This window comes from Phyllobates terribilis, unplaced genomic scaffold, assembly GCF_046119375.1.
Source record: "Phyllobates terribilis strain yellow unplaced genomic scaffold, ASM4611937v1 Scaffold_1__5_contigs__length_1240528914, whole genome shotgun sequence".
Classification (NCBI taxonomy): domain Eukaryota; kingdom Metazoa; phylum Chordata; class Amphibia; order Anura; family Dendrobatidae; genus Phyllobates; species Phyllobates terribilis.
This window is the reverse complement of record NW_027362761.1, coordinates 15,597,341-15,618,471: the sequence shown is the minus strand read 5'-3', so window position 1 is coordinate 15,618,471 and position 21,131 is coordinate 15,597,341. Positions and strand designations below refer to the sequence as shown.

General features: G+C 47.1%; 1 protein-coding gene across 1 annotated transcript in view; it reads left to right on the top strand.

Moving 5' to 3' along the window:
* Positions 1-21,131, top strand: part of PLPPR3 (phospholipid phosphatase related 3) — a 183,032-nt gene that overhangs the window by 85,076 nt on the left and 76,825 nt on the right. Inside the window, exons 3-5 of the mRNA XM_073655184.1 lie at positions 3,968-4,153; positions 4,244-4,373; positions 17,369-17,564. Coding sequence (XP_073511285.1) covers positions 3,968-4,153; positions 4,244-4,373; positions 17,369-17,564 — 512 coding nt within the window. The remainder of the gene's footprint in view (positions 1-3,967; positions 4,154-4,243; positions 4,374-17,368; positions 17,565-21,131) is intronic.

Here is a 21,131-nt window from a genome sequence, read left to right as displayed (position 1 = left end):
CTGTGGGTGACACAATTAACAGGTCGTCCAGGTAGGGGAGAATCGTAACTCCTTGCTTTCGAAGGAGCGCCATGAGCGGCGCCAGAATCTTTGTAAAAACCCTGGGCGCCGAGGCCAACCCGAACGGTAGGGCCACAAACTGGTAATGGGCCTGACCTATGGCGAACCGCAGGAAGCGCTGGTGAGCCCTGCCAATAGGGACAAGCAAATAGGCATCACGGATGTCGATCGACACCAAAAAATCGTGCTGCGACAGATCCGCCACGACGGAGCGAAGAGACTCCATACGGAATTTCCGGGTCCGGACATGCAAATTCAATTCTTTGAGGTCCAGAATGGGGCGTAACTTGTCCTCCTTTTTGGGAACCACAAAAAGGTTGGAGTAAAACCCCCTTCCCTGGTCCTCCGGCGGAACCGGAATCACCACACCCTGCTGCAGAAGAGAGTCGACCTTCCGCAGCAGTGCGGCAGCTAGCCTGGGCTCGGACGGGATGCGCGACTGACGAAACCTGTCCGGGGGTCGAGAATGAAACTCTATGAAATAACCTTCCGACATAACCCGCGTCACCCAGGCCGCCTTAGCGGGCTTTTTGTCAACCTCCCGCTTGTCCTGACGGAAATGTTGTCTCCAGGGAGTACGGGATTTCTGGGAGGTCTTTTTTCCGGAAGACGAGGGACGATCCGATCTCCAAGAAGGCTGACCGAACCGACCCCTTGGCCGAAAGGACCGACGACCACTACCGGCACTTGACTTGCCGGACGTAGAAACCGCTGCCTTTCGCTGCAGCAAAGCCGTATCTTTGGCCTTGGCCTTAGCAATCAGCTGACCGCCCTTGTACGCCAGACTCAGCAAACCTTGTTTGGATACTGCGTCTCCGGTCCACTATTTAAGCCACAGTGCTCTCCTGACTGTGATGGCCGAGGATTGAGCCCTGGACATCACCGAAGTAGTATCCAGCACTGCGTCCCTGCCATATCGGGCCGCCTCCTCCAAGAGCTGGAAGAGCCTTTCCACTTCAGACAGCGGAGTTCCATCTTGCCATGCCATCCGCAGCTGATCCAACCACCGCAGCGAAGCCTCACCAGCCCACATGGCCCCCAAGGCCGCTCGGAATCCGTGACCCGCGGCCTTGTAGATGGACTTTGCCGCTAACTCCGTCCTTCTGTCCAGTGGGTCCAGAAGACTCGCCTTCCCTTTAACAGGAAGCAAAGAGGATTTGCTCAGCTGAGACAATGGCACATCCACTTCAGGAGAGGGGACCCAATTAGTGATCGTTTCCGTGGAACAGGGATACAGGGCATCAAAAAACCGCAACCCTTGGAAACGTTTATCCAGACACAGGCGTTCTTTCTCCACCGCCTTGTTAAGTTCCTCGTGCATCGGCAGCGTCGAGCAGCCGCTGAAACCACTCAATAAGAGCACTTACCCAGCTGAGCGCCACAGGGACCCCCAGGGATGTGTGGCGCCGTGGCCCTTGCTCCCCCCCACGGCGGAGCGCGCAGGGACCCCACACGAGCGGTGTGCGTCTCCGCCAGGGAGCGCCCTGTATCCCCCGGGGCCAGCAGGGTTCTGCGGGGACCTCCTTAGGGGGTACGCAGATCTGCCAGGGGAGGGTCAGGGGTCCCAGCAGCGCTGAGACCCCCTGAGACCTCTAGACCACGGGGGGTCCAGGTCTCCGGAATAAAAATAAGAAAATCTTCTGAGGAGCTGCGAAGGCAGCGACTATCCTCTGCGACCTCAAATTTCAGACTGAGGAACATGTGAGTAGGAGGAGCCTAAGCTGGAAGGGCCGGTCGTCACTTTTTATAAATCTGAGGTGAACTATCCTGTGGGGCTTCGCCTACCCACTAGTAATGGATCTGTGTCTCCCTTCCTTCCCTTCTGCTGCTGAAAGAATAAAATAAAAAATAGATAGTATATTTACTTTCTGACGGCCCCCGCTGCGCTCATCCTCTCATGCCGGCAACTCGCGGTGGACTGAAGGACCTGCGCTGACGTCATAGTCATGTGACGGCAGGTCCTTCAGTGTACCGCGAGCTGCCGGCAAGCCAGGACTGAGCGAAGCAAGACTCCGGGGGCCATCAGAAGGTAAGTATAGATTTATTTTTTTATTTTTAACCATTCTTTATGGTCACACGGTATGGATTTATATAGTGTGACCAAGTTGTCAAGCACTTTCCAAGTGATGCTAAAATCGCTTGGAAAGCGCTTGAAAACCCGCATGCAGAAATGCATGCAAAAACGCTTCACATCCGCATGTCCCTGGCAGGAAAAACGCATGTACAATTCGCATGCGTTTTTTTATGCCAGGGAGATGCAGAAATGCTCAGAAAAAAATCCGGAGCATTTCTGCATCGTGGGCAAATAGCCTAATAGTTAAACCTTTGGGAGAGCACAAAAGCTGGTATAGCACATTCTGAGCATATATTCTGAGGGAAAACTGTGATATTATAGCTCAAAACCAACAAGTTCAAGCCATGTTTTACTAAACCTCCACAATCCAAAAAATACATGAATAAATGTTTGGAAACAGAATTATCCACAAGATATCTCTATAAGGTCATCTGATTTTCATCTGATTTTCATTCACGAACCATCTGTGTATCCGTTTTTTACGTCTGTGTGAGATCCGTTTTCATACATCCTCTTTAAAAAATGTACATGATCAAATACAGTTTTCTAGATTAATAATGGCAATGGATCCATAAAAATTGGATGCCACTCAGATGTTCTGTATGGGATCCAATTTTCTTTTTTACACACCCTTAGGCCGGTTTCACATGTCCGCATATCTCCAGTACCGGAAAAAACAGTACCGAAGATATCCGTGTCCCGTGTGTCCGAGTGTGTCACACGTGTGGCAACCGCATGCCGCCCGTGTGCCGCATCAGGATCACACAGACGGTGCCTGGGAATCAGCTCTACAAGTAGCGCTGTTCCCAAGCGCCTGTGCTGAACACTGCCCCCATCGTGGTTCCTGCCGGCGCCGCCATGAGCACCAGCAGGGACAATGATGAGGATAGTAGTAGTCTGCTCCCGCAGTGTCCACCTGTGTAAAAATAAGACTAAAATAATAATATCCATGTACTCACCTCTCCTAGGTGTTCCCCCTTTGTAATCCATGTGACCGTTGCTGCCGAGGAGCTGGGGAGAATGAGCCGCTCATTCTCCCCGGCTCATCGGCAGCACGGTCGTATGGATTAAAGAGGGGGACACCTAGGAGAGGTGAGATCATGGATTTTATAATTTTATTCTTATTTTTACACAGGTGGACACTGTGGGAGCAGACTACTACTATGCTCATCATTGTCCCTGCTGGTGCTGATCGCAGCGCCGGCAGGGAACCATGATGAGGGCAGGGTTCAGCACCCGGCGCTTGGTAACAGAGTTAACTTTAGCGCTGATTCCCAGGCGCCAGTACGTGTCACATGGATGACACACGGATGTCATCCATGTGGTATATTTTGCAGACCGCGTATCTGCAAAAAAAAGGACTTGTCTCCGTGTGGAGCACACGGAAACACGGTCAGTGAAAACACACTGAGATGTGCACAGACCCATTCATTTGAATGGGTCTATGTGTGTCAGTGTCTCCGGTACGTGTGGAAACTGTCACCACTCATACTGGAGACACTGACGTGTGAAAGAGCCCTTAGAGTGAGTCTCATCAGAGAATCGGACGAAAGTAGTGCATGCTATTATTTTTTTCTCACGTGTAGGTGCACCGACACAGAGATCGTTCATATGAACAGCCCTATTGAATAACATGGGTCAGAGTGCCGTCCGTGTGCTATCAGATGAAAACTTGGAAAGCACAAGTCCAATTTATATGCTCGTTTACCTGAGCCCTAAAGCTGAAAAAGTTGTAACTTGTGTTGTATAGCTGAGCCAACTTTTTGTTTGGTTTGTAATGCAGAATGCCATTCCCATTGTACCTAATTATCCCAATTTCACATTTTTCTTTAGCTTCCAATTGTGGCCTCCTCCATAGTTTCTTTGTATTTTCTGGAGCTGACAGACATATTCCGGCCAGCTCAGGGTGGATTTCAGTGTCATGACCGGTCACTTTCCATGCCCTATATTGAAACTAATGAAGAGCTGATTCCTCTTCTCATGTTGCTAAGTCTTGCATTTGCAGCCCCTGCAGCCTCTGTAAGTAAATTATATATGATAATTGAATACAAAATATAAAATTGAATAAATTATAAAAATGGTAACACTCAATGCTTTTATTTGTATCAGATAATGGTTGGAGAGGGAGTCCTATATTGTATACAGTCCAAATTGAAAGGCAATGGAAGCTCTGAAGGAAGCATTAATGCAGGTGGTTGCAACTTCAACTCCTTCCTACGTAGGACAGTGCGCTTTGTAGGTAAGTAGAAGTTAATGGGAACCTGCCAGCAAAAAAACGTTTTTTACCTGGAGCTACAATGGGAGTCTGCAGGTAAATACCATATTTAATATACAGTATGTGGCTGTATAATTGGAAGTGTGCCTGCAGGGAGAAAATGAAGTTATAGAGCAGAATGTCAGTCAATGAGCTAGTTGTGTGATTACAGTAGGCTCACTGTTCACTGCCTCGGCACCGCCCCAGTGACTGGAGATGCAAGGAGAATATATCATATTTTTTTCCCTGCAGCCACACTACCAATGTGGTATTTACCTGCTCATTTCCACTATGAATGCAGGTAAAAAAAAACATTTTCTCTTTAATTGGTTCCAAAATGAAGCATTGGATTCAAAAAATTAAGGTGTGAATGTGTAAGAGTGTGAGCAGTGCTCAAGAAGACGCCGTGGCAAGTGGGTTGAATTTGATAAAAAGTGTTTTTTTTTGTTTGCGTATGTTATTTATATATAAAAGTTTATTTTAACCGTAACGCCAGTTTGTGTTCAGTTTCCTGGAGGTTTAACCTCAAAGCCATTCACAGGGAGTGGGGAGGGCTGCCCAATAAGGGAACCAATGGAATTTTGTAGGGATATAGTGAGTACATACTGAGTAAGATACAGTTAAATGTTTGAGAATAGCCCACATACTGGAAGGGGTTATAGCAAACAAAAATGGGAAGCACTTCCTGAATAGGAGAGTCTCAGACAGTGTTAGTGCAAGGTTTAAGTTCACGTACAAGCTGCGGTGGGCCCTAACAGTACCAAGCTTCCAAATAGCAGGAGGGCGCACTGGGAGTCTAGCGCAGATGCCTGGACGGTCTGGCACCTATTGCCTGGAGTAGGCATTGGAGTCCATGTCTCATTCTCCACTAAGAGGAAGAGGCCGGTCGGGAAAGAGCAAGAGAGAATGGTGGTGGGCCTTAAGAAAGCTGGATTGCCGGACGGGGAGTCTTTAGTGCCAACAGTAACCGTTGAGATGGGAACAGTTCGGGCAGACCGGAGGCCAGATCTTGAAGTGTACTGTTTTGTGGGAACGCTGTGCCCCATACTATATTCCGCAGCCGAATGTATCTGAACTGTATAGTAAAACCGAACCTGTTGAACCATACCCAAGGACTCCTGGTGTGTGTGTTAATAATCCTGGTCCCGAGGATAGAGATGTAGCAAAGGCTTCCAGCCTACAAGTAAGAGCAGAACAAATACTGCAACACAGCACACAGGAGGAAGGTTGCTGTTTACAAGAGGAGTTTCAGGGTGAAGAGAAGTCAGCACCGGCCCCGAGGACCCCTTTAAATGGTACAGTTAGGTACATTTTTCTAACTCTAAAGCCCTCAATACATTTTGGATAGCTGTTCAGCCTATAGTTATCTCTCTCGACTCCTGACTGAGCACTCCTGAGTTCTCTATGAGAGAGCCACTTCCAGACACCTCTTGCGGTGGTTTATCTTAGAGAAGAAAAGTATCGTCAGTCCAAAATCGGACGTACCAGAATCTTCTGTATCCTGACATCATCAGGTTACAGTTGTGAGGCCCTAATAAGCATCAGACCATCGGTCGACCCATCAAAATCAGCAGTTTCAGCTGACATTACTCTAATATGTATGAGAGACTTACAGAGGACCTCTTTCCACTTTTGGCATGATAAATTGGCCACATTAGTGGCTGCGCAGCTGAATAAAACTTTGCTGTTTTTTTTTTTAATTTCTCATCTCACCTACCACCTCATGCAGAAATATTAGATTGCTAAATTTATATGCTAATTTCCACTATAACCTAAGTGGCATTAACAGAGATTTTATAGACTAACTTTTTTCCCTGCATGACATTGACCAATCATAATTCAGGCAGCATCATGCAGAAAAGAAAAAAACACCCCCAGAGAAGTTTAGAACTGGCTCTATCTGTGCGATATGTGTGATATCTCTATTAAAGCCCACTTGGTTATAGTGCAAATTAGCATATAAACGTTACACTTCTTTCTCTTCACATAATCCCACAGAGACACACTTGATAATGTTGTGATCAGGGCTCTGTGAGGGCCATATCCTTACTTCCAGAATTCCTTGTTCTTCTTTACACTGAAAATAATGTTTAATTATATTGGGTGTATGTTTGGATTGTTGTCCTGCTGCAGAATAAATTTGGAGCCAGTAAGACACCTCCCTGATGGAGAAGTATCTGCCTGTATTTCTCAGCATTGATTACACCAATAAATGAGCAACATCGAGGACTGTAGTTTCAGTGGTCGGCCAAGGAAAGTTAGTGCAGCAGATAAAGACACATTTTGCTTACTTCCCTTTGAAATTGGAAGATGCCCAGTAGTGCCATCAGCTCAAAACTAAGTAAAAAAATATGCAAAGCACAATAGGATCTTATCCAAGTAAATTGGTGAGGATAAAACAGGTATAAACTCACCTGACAAGGCTGTGTAAGACACAACCACTGATGATGCGAAAAATGGTAGCTGCGGCAATATCTACAAGCGTTTTCAGAGAGATACCAGGGTAGAGTGGATTTATGATATGTGCTGCTGATTTAAACACGATACAAGGAATATCATGAAAAAGTGGTTTAATGTCAACGCGTTTCCATCTGACTCCTTCCTCAGGGCAGCCACAAATTTGTGGTTCTTTAAGATGTTTGGAGCAATCTCCCTGCTGAGTTCCTTCAAAAGCTGTGTGTCAGTGTACCTAGAGGAAATGAATGATGCTTTGATGCTGTTTTGAAAATTTCTCTTTTGCTTACTCATTCTGCATTTTGCTACATGATAAAAATAAATTAGCAACACTTCTACTTTGGAAAGCATGCTAATGACTCACCCAGGGGAATGGGGATAACTCGGTACCCGGGCTTTTAGCCTTAGGGATGTCGCGGTGGTCGGCTCCCGGGCCCGTACCCTGGGGTCTCTCCTTAAAAAGGGTGGACAATTTGTTAAGTTTATTAAAGAGTTCGTGACGCCACCTGTGGCTTCTGGTGAGGATCACCAGCGCTGAGCAGTCCACTGAGGCCGATGATAAGGCAGCTCGATGGTATAGCTCCCCACAGGTGGAGCTAGGCCTCAGGGCAGTGTATGACGGGGAATGCAGGACAGACAAGACCCAGCTGGATCTGAGCAAGAACAGGGACAGACACGATAGTCACTTCAGTACCTTTTACTGATGGAAATTCAGGCATGTCCCGGAGCACTGTAGGGTGAAGGGTGCATATCAGGATCCTCCCCAATGAGCGGGTTTCTGGCCTCCTGTCTCTTGCCTCTGCGTAGTAAGTTTCTGACCTGCCTGGAGCTAGGCCTAACTTTGTCTCTGTCCTGCGCTGGCTGACCTTGTGGTAGGGCCTTTTCTTGGAGTGCACGCTCCTTATCTGTGGGCCTATGTCTCTCCTGGCTCTGTTACGTATCAGCACTTTAGCGATCCTGGGACTTGTAGTTCTCCAGGGATTCCGGTTTATCTTACTGGGTTGTTGAGATCCCGATAAGCTTCGGACCCGGTGTCCGGTAACTGCTTCGGGGTGAGCCAGTTAAGCTCCTCTGCCCCCTATGTACTAACTCTCCACTTGCCTTCGGCCTACTCGGGCCCTCACTAGGCTACTCACACTAACGGCAGCTTGCCGCGCTTCACCGATCTTATGGCGCCGGCACACCTAAAGCTCACCTCTCTGAGCTACCCGGAGTCTTGATCTGGATAAGCTCTACTGCAGGATAGCAATTGCAGGAGCTGGAACAGGCTTTTGTCCTCTGAGGTAACTCTTCTCAGACTGCACTGGACTCACTGCTAAACCAGAATAGACTGACAACTCGACTCACAACTCACTCTGACTCCAACTAACTGCTGCCTGGCTCCACCTTCCCTATTTATCTATCCCTAATGGGCTCCCTCTGGTGGTCTGAGGTGGAAGGTGGAGATGTGTGAATGGTTATGGGGGCCTCTTGTGGAGGAATCCATCAATACACCTTTCTAGGATCTGTGATACCAAGCACAGCTGGGCGTCACATTCCCCCCTAGTTAAACTCAGCACTCCCGGGCTGAAGTACATCTTTATAAAACAATAACAATAATAACATGAACAATGCATTAACAATCTTCCCTTTATGGGAGGCACCAATCTTAAACGTTGCATAACAATAACAAAGCAGAGTGTCCTCAGAATTCAAGTCTCCTATGGTGAGGTTCCCATACAGGATGTCCATCTCACCGGGTAGAGTACTTTGTGGATTTGAGGGACCTGTCCTAAACCCTCTACGTAGGCCCTGGGGTGGCTGCAGGGCATGAAGATCCCGTGTTGGACCTCCAAAAGAGCCACTCCAGACAGGTTTTTCTTCTGAGGTCACCTAAAAGGGCACTCCAGGGAGCGCAATTATATACAAAAGCAGTTTTTGGGCTGCACACAGTCCTCAGCCACGTAGTTCTTAGGTGAATAAGAAAGTAATTAATGAGGTAAAGCACAAATTGATAAACATGCATGAAAATACACAATTAATTCAATACATTTCAATTTATTACACAATACCCCAGGGGTAACTATCTACATTCTCAGAAATTTTGACCATCTACTGCGTGTACCTAGCAGTGGGTTTACCTCTCGTGCTACGTGTTGATCTGCGTAGTGCGGTGGTCTGTGGGGTATCAGTGTCTGCATTCTCAGTTACTCTACCAGCTCTACGTGTGACCATGTTGTAAAACTACCTTAACCTCTCTCTTGGGCTGGCAAGTCTACCATTGGCTGGGCCCTCTTGCTCTGCTCCTACCGGGGATCCTTCATCCGGGGATACTTCTTGAGCTGGCTCTTCTGCAGCACTTACAGGTTCAACTTGCTGTGGAGGGTTTTCTGGCTGTTCATAGAATTGGAGTACTGGGATTATTACTGCTCCTCCTATCTGAGGCCAATCTGCTGAGAAGTCTCCTAGGTCAGTGTGGATCACTGTTTCTTCAGGTTCTTCCGGGATTGTGAGAGGCACTTCTTTCTGGGGTTTCAGTAAATCTGGACACAATTTTAGGTGGTCCCTGGACACTGTTGTATATGTTTTTCCTCCATCTCGACTGATTATGCATGTCTTTTTATTGTCAAACCTTGACGGCAGCACAGTGTAGGGGTCTTTTTCCCACTGGTCATCAAGTTTGTGGTTACGTCTTTTCCTTTTCAGGACTGTTTCACCAGGTTTGAAAGGTTCTGCGGGTGCGTTTTTGTTGTATTGACTTTCCTGCTTTTCTCTCACCCGAGTAAGACTGTCCTCGACACAGGCTTGTACTCTTCTGTACTGCTCTTGTCTGGTCTTGTCCCAGTCTTCAGTGGTCATATCAGCTTCAGGCTCAACAACACCAAGCTCCAGATCCATAGGCAGCTTTCCTGGCCTTGCCCGCATGAGATATGCCGGAGTGCAATTGGTGGAACTCACTGGTATATGATTATACAAATCCACTAGGTCTGGTAGTAGGTCTGGCCACTGGTTCCTCTCCTCAAGTGGTATGGTCTTTAGCAGGTCGATGATGATGTTGTTCATCTTCTCGCAGAGACCGTTTGTTTGTGGGTGGTAAGGTGTAGTTCTTATCTTCTTACAACCATACAAATGGCAGAACTCCTTGAACAACTCAGCCTCAAAGGCCGGGCCTTGGTCCGTCAGCACCTGCTTGGGGTAACCGTGGGGTCTGCAGAAGTACGCTTGGAATGTCTTTGCTGCTGTCTCTGCCGTCAGGTCTTTGACGGGGGCGACCACCAGGAAACGTGAGTAGTGATCCACCATGGTCAGAGCATAGGAGTACCCTGACTTGCTGGGTGACAGCTTGACATGGTCCAGGGCCACGATCTCCAGGGGCTGAGTCGTCTTGATGGGTTGCAGGGGTGCTTTCTGGCTGTTGAAGTCTTTTCTTCTTAGACACAGGGTCCACAGTCCCGGCACCAGCTCTCAATGGAGCTGCGCATTTCTACCCAGTAGAATCGACACTTCAGTAGAGTCTCTAGCTTTTTCCAGCCAAAGTGCCCCGCCTGATCATGGTAAGCTTCTAATACCATCTGGATGTCTGTCTTCGGGACCACTATCTGCCATACCATCTCATGGGTTTTCGGATTGACGTACCTCCGGCACAGCTTCTCACGGTAGATAAACAGCCGGCTTCTCTCGTTCCACAGCTGCTTTGCTTGGAGAGACGCATCCTTCTCCAGGGAGGCACCTTCTTGGGTTATCAGCTCCTTGATGCGGCTGACAACCGGGTCGCTGTCCTGGGTCTCCTTCCAGCTGTGGTGAGGCAGGGGGTTTAAAGTCTTTCCACGCTGTTTCCTGGAGGCTCGTTGCTCATGGATCATCCCACTCCGGTGAAAGGCAGGTAGTTCAATCTCTTCCAGGTCATCCACTTCTTCTTCTGTTTCTGACTGGTGAGGCATCCTAGACAGGGCATCGGCGTTGGCGTTCTTGCGGCCCGCCCGGTATTTAATTGTAAATTGGTAGTTTGACAGCCGAGCCATCCATCGTTGTTCCAGTGCCCCCAACTTAGCTGTTTCAAGGTGGGTCAAGGGGTTGTTATCAGTGAAGGCAGGAAACTTGCTGGAGGCCAGGTAGTGCTTGAACCTTTCAGTGATGGCCCAGACCAAGGCCAGGAACTCCAACTTAAAACTGCTATAGTTCTCTGGGTTCCTCTCAGTCGGGCGGAGCTTCCTGCTTGCGTATGCGATCACTTTCTCTTGGCCATTCCGCTTCTGACTCAAGACAGCTCCCAGACCTTCGTTGCTGGCATCGGCGTATAGCAGGAACGGTTGGCTGTAGTCAGGGTAGGCTAGGATCTCATCACCTGTCAGGATCTCCTTCATCTCCTGAAATGACTCTGCTTGCTCCTTACCCCAGTGGAATGGGGGATTTCTGCCTTTGGGGGACTGCCCTACCTGGAGGTCTTGCAGAGGAGCTGCTTTCTTAGTATAGTCCTTTACAAACCTCCGGTAGTATCCTACTAGTCCCAAGAACTGACGCACCTCCTTGAGGTTCATAGAATCATAGAATCATAGAATCATAGAATGGTAGAGTTGGAAGGGACCTCCTGGGTCATCTGGTCCAACCCCCTGCTTAAAGCAGGATTCACTAAATCATCTCAGACAGATGTCTGTCCAGCCTCTGTTTGAAGACGTCCATTGAAGGGGAACTCACCACCTCTCGTGGCAGCCTGTTCCACTCATTAATCACCCTAACTGTCAAAAAGTTTTTTCTAATATCTAATCTGTGTCTCCTCCCATTTAGTTTCATCCCGTTGCTTCTAGTCTTTCCCTGTGCAAATGAGAATAAAGATGATCCTTCTACAATGTGACAGCCCTTGACATATTTGTAGACAGCTATTAAGTCTCCTCTCAGTCTTCTTTTTTGCAAGCTAAACATTCCCAAATCCTGCAACCGTTCCTCATAGGACATGGTTTGCAGACCAGTCACCATTCTGGTCGCTCTTCTCTGAACTTGTTCCAGTTTGTCTATGTCTTTTTTAAAATGTGGTGCCCAAAACTGTACACAGTATTCCAGATGAGGTCTGACCAAAGAGGAGTAAAGACCGATAATGACTTCACGTGATCTAGACTGTATGCTTCTGTTAATACATCCCAGAATTGTATTTGCCTTTTTTGCTGCTGCATCACACTGTTGACTCATGTTCAGTCTATGATCTATTAGTATACCTAAGTCTTTTTCACATGTACTGTTGCTTAGCTCTATTCCTCCCATTCTGTATATGCTTTTTTCATTTTTATTGCCCAGATGTAGTACTTTGCATTTTTCCCTGTTAAAAACCATTCTGTTGGTTGCTGCCCACTGCTCCAGTTTATTTAGGTCTTTTTGAATCCTCTCTCTCTCTTCTCTAGTATTAGCTATCCCTCCTAGCTTTGTGTCATCAGCAAATTTAATCAGTTTACCCTCAATTTCTTCATCTAAATCATTGATGAAGATGTTGAACAATACAGGTCCCAGGACAGAGCCCTGTGGTATCCCACTTGATACATTCATCCAGCTGGATGTGAAGCCATTTACAACCACCCTTTGAGTCCGATCACTAAGCCAGTTATGAATCCACCTAACAGTTGCCTGGTCCATTGCATACTTGGTCATTTTTTCAATAAGGATGGTGTGAGATACTTTGTCAAATGCTTTGCTGAAGTCAAGATATACTATATCTACAGCATTTCCCTGATCCACCCAGTCAGTGATTCTGTCATAGAAGGAAATTAAGTTAGTCTGACATGACTTGTTAGTTACAAACCCATGCTGACTCTGGTTAATCACTTCATTCTTATCCAGGTACTTACATACATGATGTTTAATAATTTGTTCAAAGATCTTTCCTGGTATAGAAGTCAGACTCACCGGCCTATAGTTCCCTGGGTCCACCTTCTTCCCCTTTTTGAAGATAGGAACAACATTTGCTCTTCTCCAGTCTTCTGGGACTTCTCCTGTTCTCCAAGAATTTTCAAAGATTATGGAGAGTGGTTCTAAAATTTCTTCTACGATCTCCTTCAGTACTCTGGGGTGTAATTCATCTGGACCTGGAGACTTGAACTCATTTATGTTAGCTAAATATTCCCTCACAATCTTTCTGTTTACAGATAACTTGGATTCTTCTATTCCTTTAAAAGGACAGTGAAAATCAGTTGATGTTACATTTTCTTTCTGAGAGAAAACAGATGCAAAATAGGAATTAAAAAGTTCGGCCTTCTCAACATCCTCTCTTACCATTTCTCCATTTTCATCCTGTAAAAATCCTATAGCATCTTTGACTTTTCTTTTACTTTTGACATACCCCCAAAATCCTTTTTTATTGCTTTTGACATCTCTTGCAAGCCTTAATTCATTGTCAGCTTTAGCTAACCTGATACGTGCCCTGCAGGATCTGCAGACTGCATTCGGCTCCGGCCACTTCTGGATGGCTGTGACTTTTCCCGGGTCTGGTGCTACCCCTTCCGGACTGACAATGTGCCCCAGGGACTGTACCTTTTTCTTGAGCAGGTGGCACTTTGAGGGTTTCAACTTCATACCGTACCGGGACAGTGACTCAAATACCTCTGCCAGGTGTTTCAAGTGATCCTCGTGCATTCTGGAGTACACTAGTACGTCATCCAGGTAAAGTAACAGAGTCTCGAAGTTGCGGTGTCCCAGGCAGCACTCCATCAATCTTTGGAACGTTCCGGGGGCATTGCAGAGTCCAAACGGGATACTGTTGAACTCGCAGAGTCCCATCGGGGTGGTGAAGGCCGTCTTCTCCCGATCCTCCTCAGCCACAGCTAATTGCCAGTACCCACTAGTGAGGTCAAGGGTGGAAAAGTAATTTGCAGACTTTAAGGCAGCTAGGGACTCCTCTATGCGTGGTAAAGGGTATGCATCCTTATGTGTAATGCGATTTACTTGACGGTAATCTACACACATTCTCATGCTCCCTTCCTTTTTCCTCACTAGCACTAGGGGAGCTGCCCAGGGACTACAACTATCCCTTATTACTCCCGCCTTCCTCATGTCATGCTGCATTTCTTTTGCCTTCTGGTAGTGGGCTGGGGGTATAGGCCTATAACGTTCTTTGATTGGGGAATGGTTGCCTGTGGAGATATGATGTTGAACCCCCTTAACCCTCCCGAAGTCAAGTGGATGTTTACTGAACACCTGCGAGTATTCTTGTACCACCCGGTGTACACTCTGTTTTTGATGGGCAGGAGTGGTGTCTGTCCCAACATGGAGCTGTTGACACCAATCGTCCACCTGGGTTGCAGGGTCCTCATCCTCTTCTTCCTCTGGTGAGGTTAAGGACTCCGCCTCGTGAATGCAGTTGTTATTGACAGCATGTAATTTGGCAACAGTGGCATAACGTGGCAGTCTGACCTCATCTTCCCCTAAGTTGAGAAGACCGACGGGCACCCTCCCATTACGTACATCTACCACTCCCCTGGCGGTTAAGAGCGTGGGTCTGTGCTCGGAGCAAAGGGGTTCTACTACCGCCTGGTAGCTCTGTCCTCTAAGACCTATAGCAGTTCTGCACCAGATGAACATTTCACTCATTGAGGGGATGACAATGGGTATGGGGTCTGTTACCCGCATGTTACCGATTTCACCATCTGTTAACCTTACTTGCTGTTGATACATCAGGACTCGGATTTCCCTCTGCAGTGCCCTCCTCTGTCTTGGCCTGGCAGTGTCGGCTATCTGTTGGAGCAAGAACACAACTTCTCCCAAACAATTACCAACAATATTACACTGTGTTCCAAATTATTATGCAAATAACATTTTCTCAGATTTTACCAAATTACCTATATGAATTGCAGTCATTGTAATTTTCCAGTCAAATAAGTATTAGAGTACAATTGAAAGGTTTTTGTACAAACTGCCTATGATAACAGTATATTTTTAAAAAAATAAAAAATTCAAACTGCACTCAAAATGCATGTTCCAAATTATTATGCACAGCAGAGTTTTCAACCTTTTCATTTTAGTAAAGAACAAAAAAATGGTCATTTTTGAAATTATAAGCATTAGCAGGTTATTACAAACTGAAATCAAACAGTTTTCAACTCAAAACTTTATTCTAGGTGATGTTACATTTGCACATAGGACCGCTTGTTCGAAAGAAGCTTCTGAACTCTCTCGTCCATTGAATTTGTCAGGTTTTGGATGGTTTCTGCTTCAATTGTTTTGCATGAGGACAGAATACCCTCCCAGAGCTGTTGCTTAGATGTGAACTGCCTCCCGCCATCATAGACACTCCTTTTGATGATGCTCCAGAGGTTCTCAATGGGGTTGAGGTCAGGGGAGCATGGGTGCCACACCATAAGTTTGTCCCCTTTTATGCCCATAGCAGCCAGAGATGCAGATGTGTTATGTGCAGCATGAGACGGGGCATTATCATGCATGAAATGATCTCGATGGTCCAGATGGATGGAGTGGAGGATGGCTGGTTGATGGACATCCCATGCAAACACGGCTACGGTGCTAACAAGGAGGAGGTGGAGTAATGTTTTGGGCTAGAATCATGACGAGAGAGATTGTCGGCCCTTTTAGGATCCCTGAAGGGGTAAAGATGAACTCCATAATGTATGTTGAGTTTCTCAAACAGCACTTCCTTCCATGGTTCAAGAAGAAGAACCGTGCATTCCGCAGCAAGATCATTTTCATGCATGATAATGCCCCGTCTCATGCTGCACATAACACATCTGCATCTCTGGCTGCTATGGGCATAAAAGGGGACAAACTTATGGTGTGGCACCCATGCTCCCCTGACCTCAACCCCATTGAGAACCATTGCGGACACTGACTCCTGGTCTGCAGCCGACCATGTTTCCACTTCCCGCTCCGCAGCACCGGTCAGTTGTCCTAATACAATGGCGGACCTTTGTTTGCCGGTCATAGAGTACATGTCCAAGATGCCACATATCTTCCGTTTGAATCCAGACAGGGTATCTGGTTTTCCGTTGTACTGTGGGAGCCACTTTGCTCCAGGGATGTACGGTAAAGTCATAGGAATAACAGGTGTTATAGGCGCTGCTGGTGGAGCGACAGCTTCGGCCTGCTCATCATCGGGCGCGGGTTGAGCTTCAGGGACGTTGACCGGCAGGTCGGCGTTCTGCTGCTCGTCGGACATCTTAGCTCCCCCCTAGTTAACCGTGGCCTACCTTCCAGTTTTTCTTCCGGTAGGCCGCAGCTCCGCAGGTGACGATCGTCTTCAGGACCTTGCGTCGCTTGCGTCCTACGTCAGAGCGTTCCGCGACGCTCCTTACAGGACCTGGCGCTCCCTGGTTTGACGTTGAGGCGTGGGGCGTGTCCGGGGCTTCGCGCTCTTTTTGCAGGTATGCCCCTAATTTTCCCGCAGTTACGCCATTCTTCTCGCTCAGCGGCCCAACAATGGCGGCTACCTTCACCACAACTTTACGTACACAGTTCAGAATAAAGGCGCACAGTACCCGGTGGCAATGGGCAAAACACGGCGTCGTTGCAGCAGGCACGTGATCCTGTTCGTGACGCCAATTGGAGATGACTCGCCCAGGGGAATGGGGATAACTCGGTACCCAGGCCTTTAGCCTTAGGGATGTTGTGGTGGTCGGCTCCCGGGCCCGTACCCTGGGGTCTCTCCTTAAAAAGGGTGGACAATTTGTTAAGTTTATAAAAGAATTCGTGACGCCACCTGTGGCTTCTGGTGAGGATCACCAGCGCTGCGTAGTCTCTGTCCTGCGCTGGCTGACCTTGTGGTAGGGCCTTTTCTTGGAGTGCACGCTCCTTATCTGTGGGCCTATGTGTCTCCTGGCTCTGTTACGTATCAGCACTTTAGCGATCCTGGAACTTGTAGTTCTCCAGGGATTCCGGTTTATCTTACTGGGTCGTGGAGATCCCAGTAAGCTTCGGACCCGGTGTCCGGTAACTGCTTCGGGGTGAGCCAGTTAAGCTCCTCTGCCCCCTATGTACTAACTCTCCACTTGCCTTCGGCCTACTCGGGCCCTCACAAGGCTACCCACACTAACGGCAGCTTGCCGCGCTTCACCGATCTTATGGCGCCGGCACACCTAAAGCTCACCTCTCTGAGCTACCCGGAGTCTTGATCTGGATAAGCTCTACTGCAGGATAGCAATTGCAGGAGCTGGAACAGGCTTTTGTCCTCTGAGGTAACTCTTCTCAGACTGCACTGGACTCACTGCTAAACCAGAATAGACTGATAACTCGACTCACAACTCACTCTGACTCCAACTAACTGCTGCCTGGCTCCACCTTCCCTATTTATCTATCCCTAACGGGCTCCCTCTGGTGGTCTGAGGTGGAAGGTTGAGATGTGTAAATGGTTATGGGGGCCTCTTGTGGAGAATCCATCAATACACCCTTCTAGGATCTGTGATACCAAGCACAGCTGGGCGTCACACTAACCTTGCATACTGTACATAAATATATTTAGTCTATATTATAAATATGTATATTTTTTATAGACTGTTTATAGTGTATTGATTATGACTGGTTTCTCGTCATACTTTAAAGAGCTTTGTCCTTATACATAGGTGTCCATGTTTTTGGATTGTGCGCCACTGCATTGGTCACTGATGTCATTCAGCTTGCAACAGGTTACCATGCTCCTTTCTTCCTCACTGTCTGTAAGCCTAACTATACCCGCCTTGGTACTTCCTGTGCTACAAATCCTTATATCACTCAAGACATCTGCATGGGTAATGACCATCATGCCATTTTGTCCGCAAGGTAAGTAATGTCAAACTGTACAAAACAATCAAAAGTTTTATGTTAATGCAATGTCAATGTTACTATTATTATCCAAGATGATAAATTCACTCCTCAACAATTAAATTGCAACACCAAGAAGGAAAATTTGTGTAACTATGGAAAGCACAGGATCAATGGACATACTAATGGGAACAAAATTTTCAAAACATCTCAATTTATTCAGAAAGTGAGTGCCATGCACAAAATATTCGCACTTTTACATGCTTTGGCTGCTATCCATCAGATTATTAATGGTTGTCTGAGGAATAATCTGCCACGCTTAATGCACTTGAGCACTCAAAGAATCGAGGTCCACTGCTGGCAGCTCCCTTTGCAATTGTCCACCAATGGCATGGTAGAGCAATTTCTCTAATGTGTCCAAGGAGCTGTTATTCAACACGACAATGTCAGGCCACATGTTGTTCGTCCTATGAGCATCCTACATGGCCTAAACATGCTACTATGGCCTGCAGTGTCTCCAGACTTTGTTCCCATCGAGCAGAGCACATCTGGACATAATTAGTTGGCAAATGCAGAAGGAGCTGCCAGCTATGAATCTTGATTATTTGTGTGCCCAAGTGCATTTAGAGTAGCAGAACATTCCTCAGGCAACCACTAATAATCTCACGGATAGCATGCCAAGGCGTGTAAGTGTGGGGATTTCGGCATGTGGCACTCATATTAGATACTGAATAAGTAGAGATATTTGAAAATTTTGCATATCATTGTCATGTCTATCAATACGGTGATTTCCATAATTCCACAATGTTTCCTTCTTGTTATTGCAATTTCACTGTTGGTGAGTGTATCATATTATATTGTATCCAGGAGAAAAAAAATTCATATGTACCACAGTATTCACAAGGTAGATATATGTCAACAGTTACCAAGCAACCATGCTTGTATCCTAGCAACCAAAAATCCACAATTTACACTAAGGCTAAGTGCCCACAATGCAGAAATGCTTGATGAATGATTTTTCCTGAGCGTTTCTGCATCTCCCTGGCAGAAAAAATGCATGCCGATTTTACATGCGTTTTTTCCTGCCAGGTAGAAGCGTTTTTAACATGCGATTTTAGCATCACTTGGAAAGTGCTTGACAACTTGGTCACACTATATAAATCCATGCAAACGGCATGGATTTATGTTGTGTGACCAAGTTACGATGCATCAATAGTAAAAAAAAGAACAAAAATGTTGAAAAATAAAAACAAACATTACCCTCACATTCCGATGGCCCCCGGTCTCCTTTATGGTGCGTCCGGTGTCTTCGGCGGCTCGCGGTGCTCTAAAAAGGACCTTCCATTACATCATTTAGTCATGACGTCAGCTGTCACGTTACCTGTCACATGACTAAATGACGTCATGAAAGGTCCTATTACACCACCGCGAGCAGCCGTAGAGCCAACAGCGCCGCCGGGAGCAGAGCGGGGGCCATCAGAAAGCAAGTATATATTTTTTTTAATTTTAATTCTTTTTTAACTACAGGCACAGGGGTGGATTAAGAGTAGCAAGGGCTCCGTGCAATTTAGAAGGCGTGGGCCCCCCCCCACACACACACACACACACCTGATGTATCACGTGACATGTCACATGATCCCCTATGATAGATCATGTGATAGTTCACGTGAAATTAATTTGCCACAATATTAATATATTAATTATAATAATTTTTTTACATTAATTGTATGACTTAATATTGAGCACAATTAAGTATGCTGACATCCCCCTATATACAGTATGAGTCCCTACATACAATATGAGCTGCCACATAATCCTCCTATACACAGCAGGAGGCCGCATGTAGCCATCTATACGCAACGGGAGGCTGCATGTAGCCATCTATACACAGCGGGAGGCCACACGTAGCCATCTATACACAGCGGGAGGCTGCGCGTAGCCATCTATACACAGCGGGAGGCCACGCGTAGCCATCTATACACAGCGGGAGGCCGCACGTAGCCATCTACACACAGCGGGAGGCCGCACGTAGCCATCTATACACAGCGGGAGGCCGCACGTAGCCATCTATACACAGCAGGAGGCCGCATGTAGCCCTCTATACACAGCGGGAGGCCGCACGTAGCCATATATACACAGCAGGGAGCCACACTTAGCCATCTATACACAGCAGGGGGCCGCACGTAGCCATATATATACAGCAGGGAGCCGCACGTAGACATCTATACACAGCGGGAGGCCGCAAGTAGCCATCTAGATACAGCAAGAGGCTGCTGGAAAAAGAATAAAAATGTTGAAAAATAAAAACAAACATTACCCTCACCTTCCGATGCTCCCCGGTCTCCTCTACGGTGCGTCCGGTGTCTTCGGCGGCTCGCGGTGCTCTAAAAAGGACCTTTCATGACATAATTTAGTCATGTGACAGGTCACGCGACCGCAGACGTCAGCGGTCGCTTGACCCGTCACATGACTAAATGACGTCATGGAAGGTCCTATTACACCACCGCGAGCAGCCGTAGAGCCAACAGTGCCGCCGGGAGCAGAGCGGGGGCCATCAGAAAGCAAGTATATATTTTTTTTCATTTTAATTCTTTTTTAACTACAGGCACTATCAGGTTTGGATTAAGAGTAGCAAGGGCTCCGTGCAGTTTAGAAGACGTAGCCCCCCACACACACACACACACACCTGATGTATCACGTGACATGTCACATGATCCCCTTTGATAGATCATGTGATAGTTCACGTGAAATTAATTTGCCACAATATCAATATATTAATTCTAATAATTTTTTTACATTAATTGTATGACTTAATATTGAGCACAATTAAGTATGCTAACATCCCCCTATATACAGTATGAGTCCCTACAAACAATATGAGCTGCCACATAATCCTTCTATACACAGCAGGAGGCCGCATGTAGCCATCTATACACAGCGGGAGGCCGCATGTAGCCATCTATACACAGCGGTAGGCCACACGTAGCCATCTATACACAGCAGGAGGCCGCACGTAGCCATCTATACACAGCAGGAGGCCGCATGTAGCCATCTATACACATCGGGAGGCCGCACGCAGCCATATATACACAGCAGGGAGCCGCACTTAGCCATCTATACACATCAGGGGGGCGCACGTAGCCATATATATACAGCAGGGAGCCGCAAGTAGCCATCTATATACAGCATGAGGCCGCACTTAGCCATCTATATACAGCAAGAGGCTGCTGGAAAAAGAATAAAAATGTTGAAAAATAAAAACAAACATTACCCTCACCTTCCGTTGGTCCCCGGTCTCCTCTACAGTGCGTCCAGTGTCTTCGGCGGCTCGCGGTGCTCTAAAAAGGAACTTCCATGACATAATTTAGTCATGTGACAGGTCACGCGACCGCAGACGTCAGCGGTCGCGTGACCTGTCACATGACTAAATGACGTCATGGAAGGTCCTATTACACCACCGCGAGCAGCCGTAGAGCCGCACTTAGCCATCTATACACAGCAGGGGACCGCACGTAGCTATATATATACAGCAGGGAGCCGCACGTAGTCATCTATACACAGAAGGAAGCCGCATGTAGCCATGTA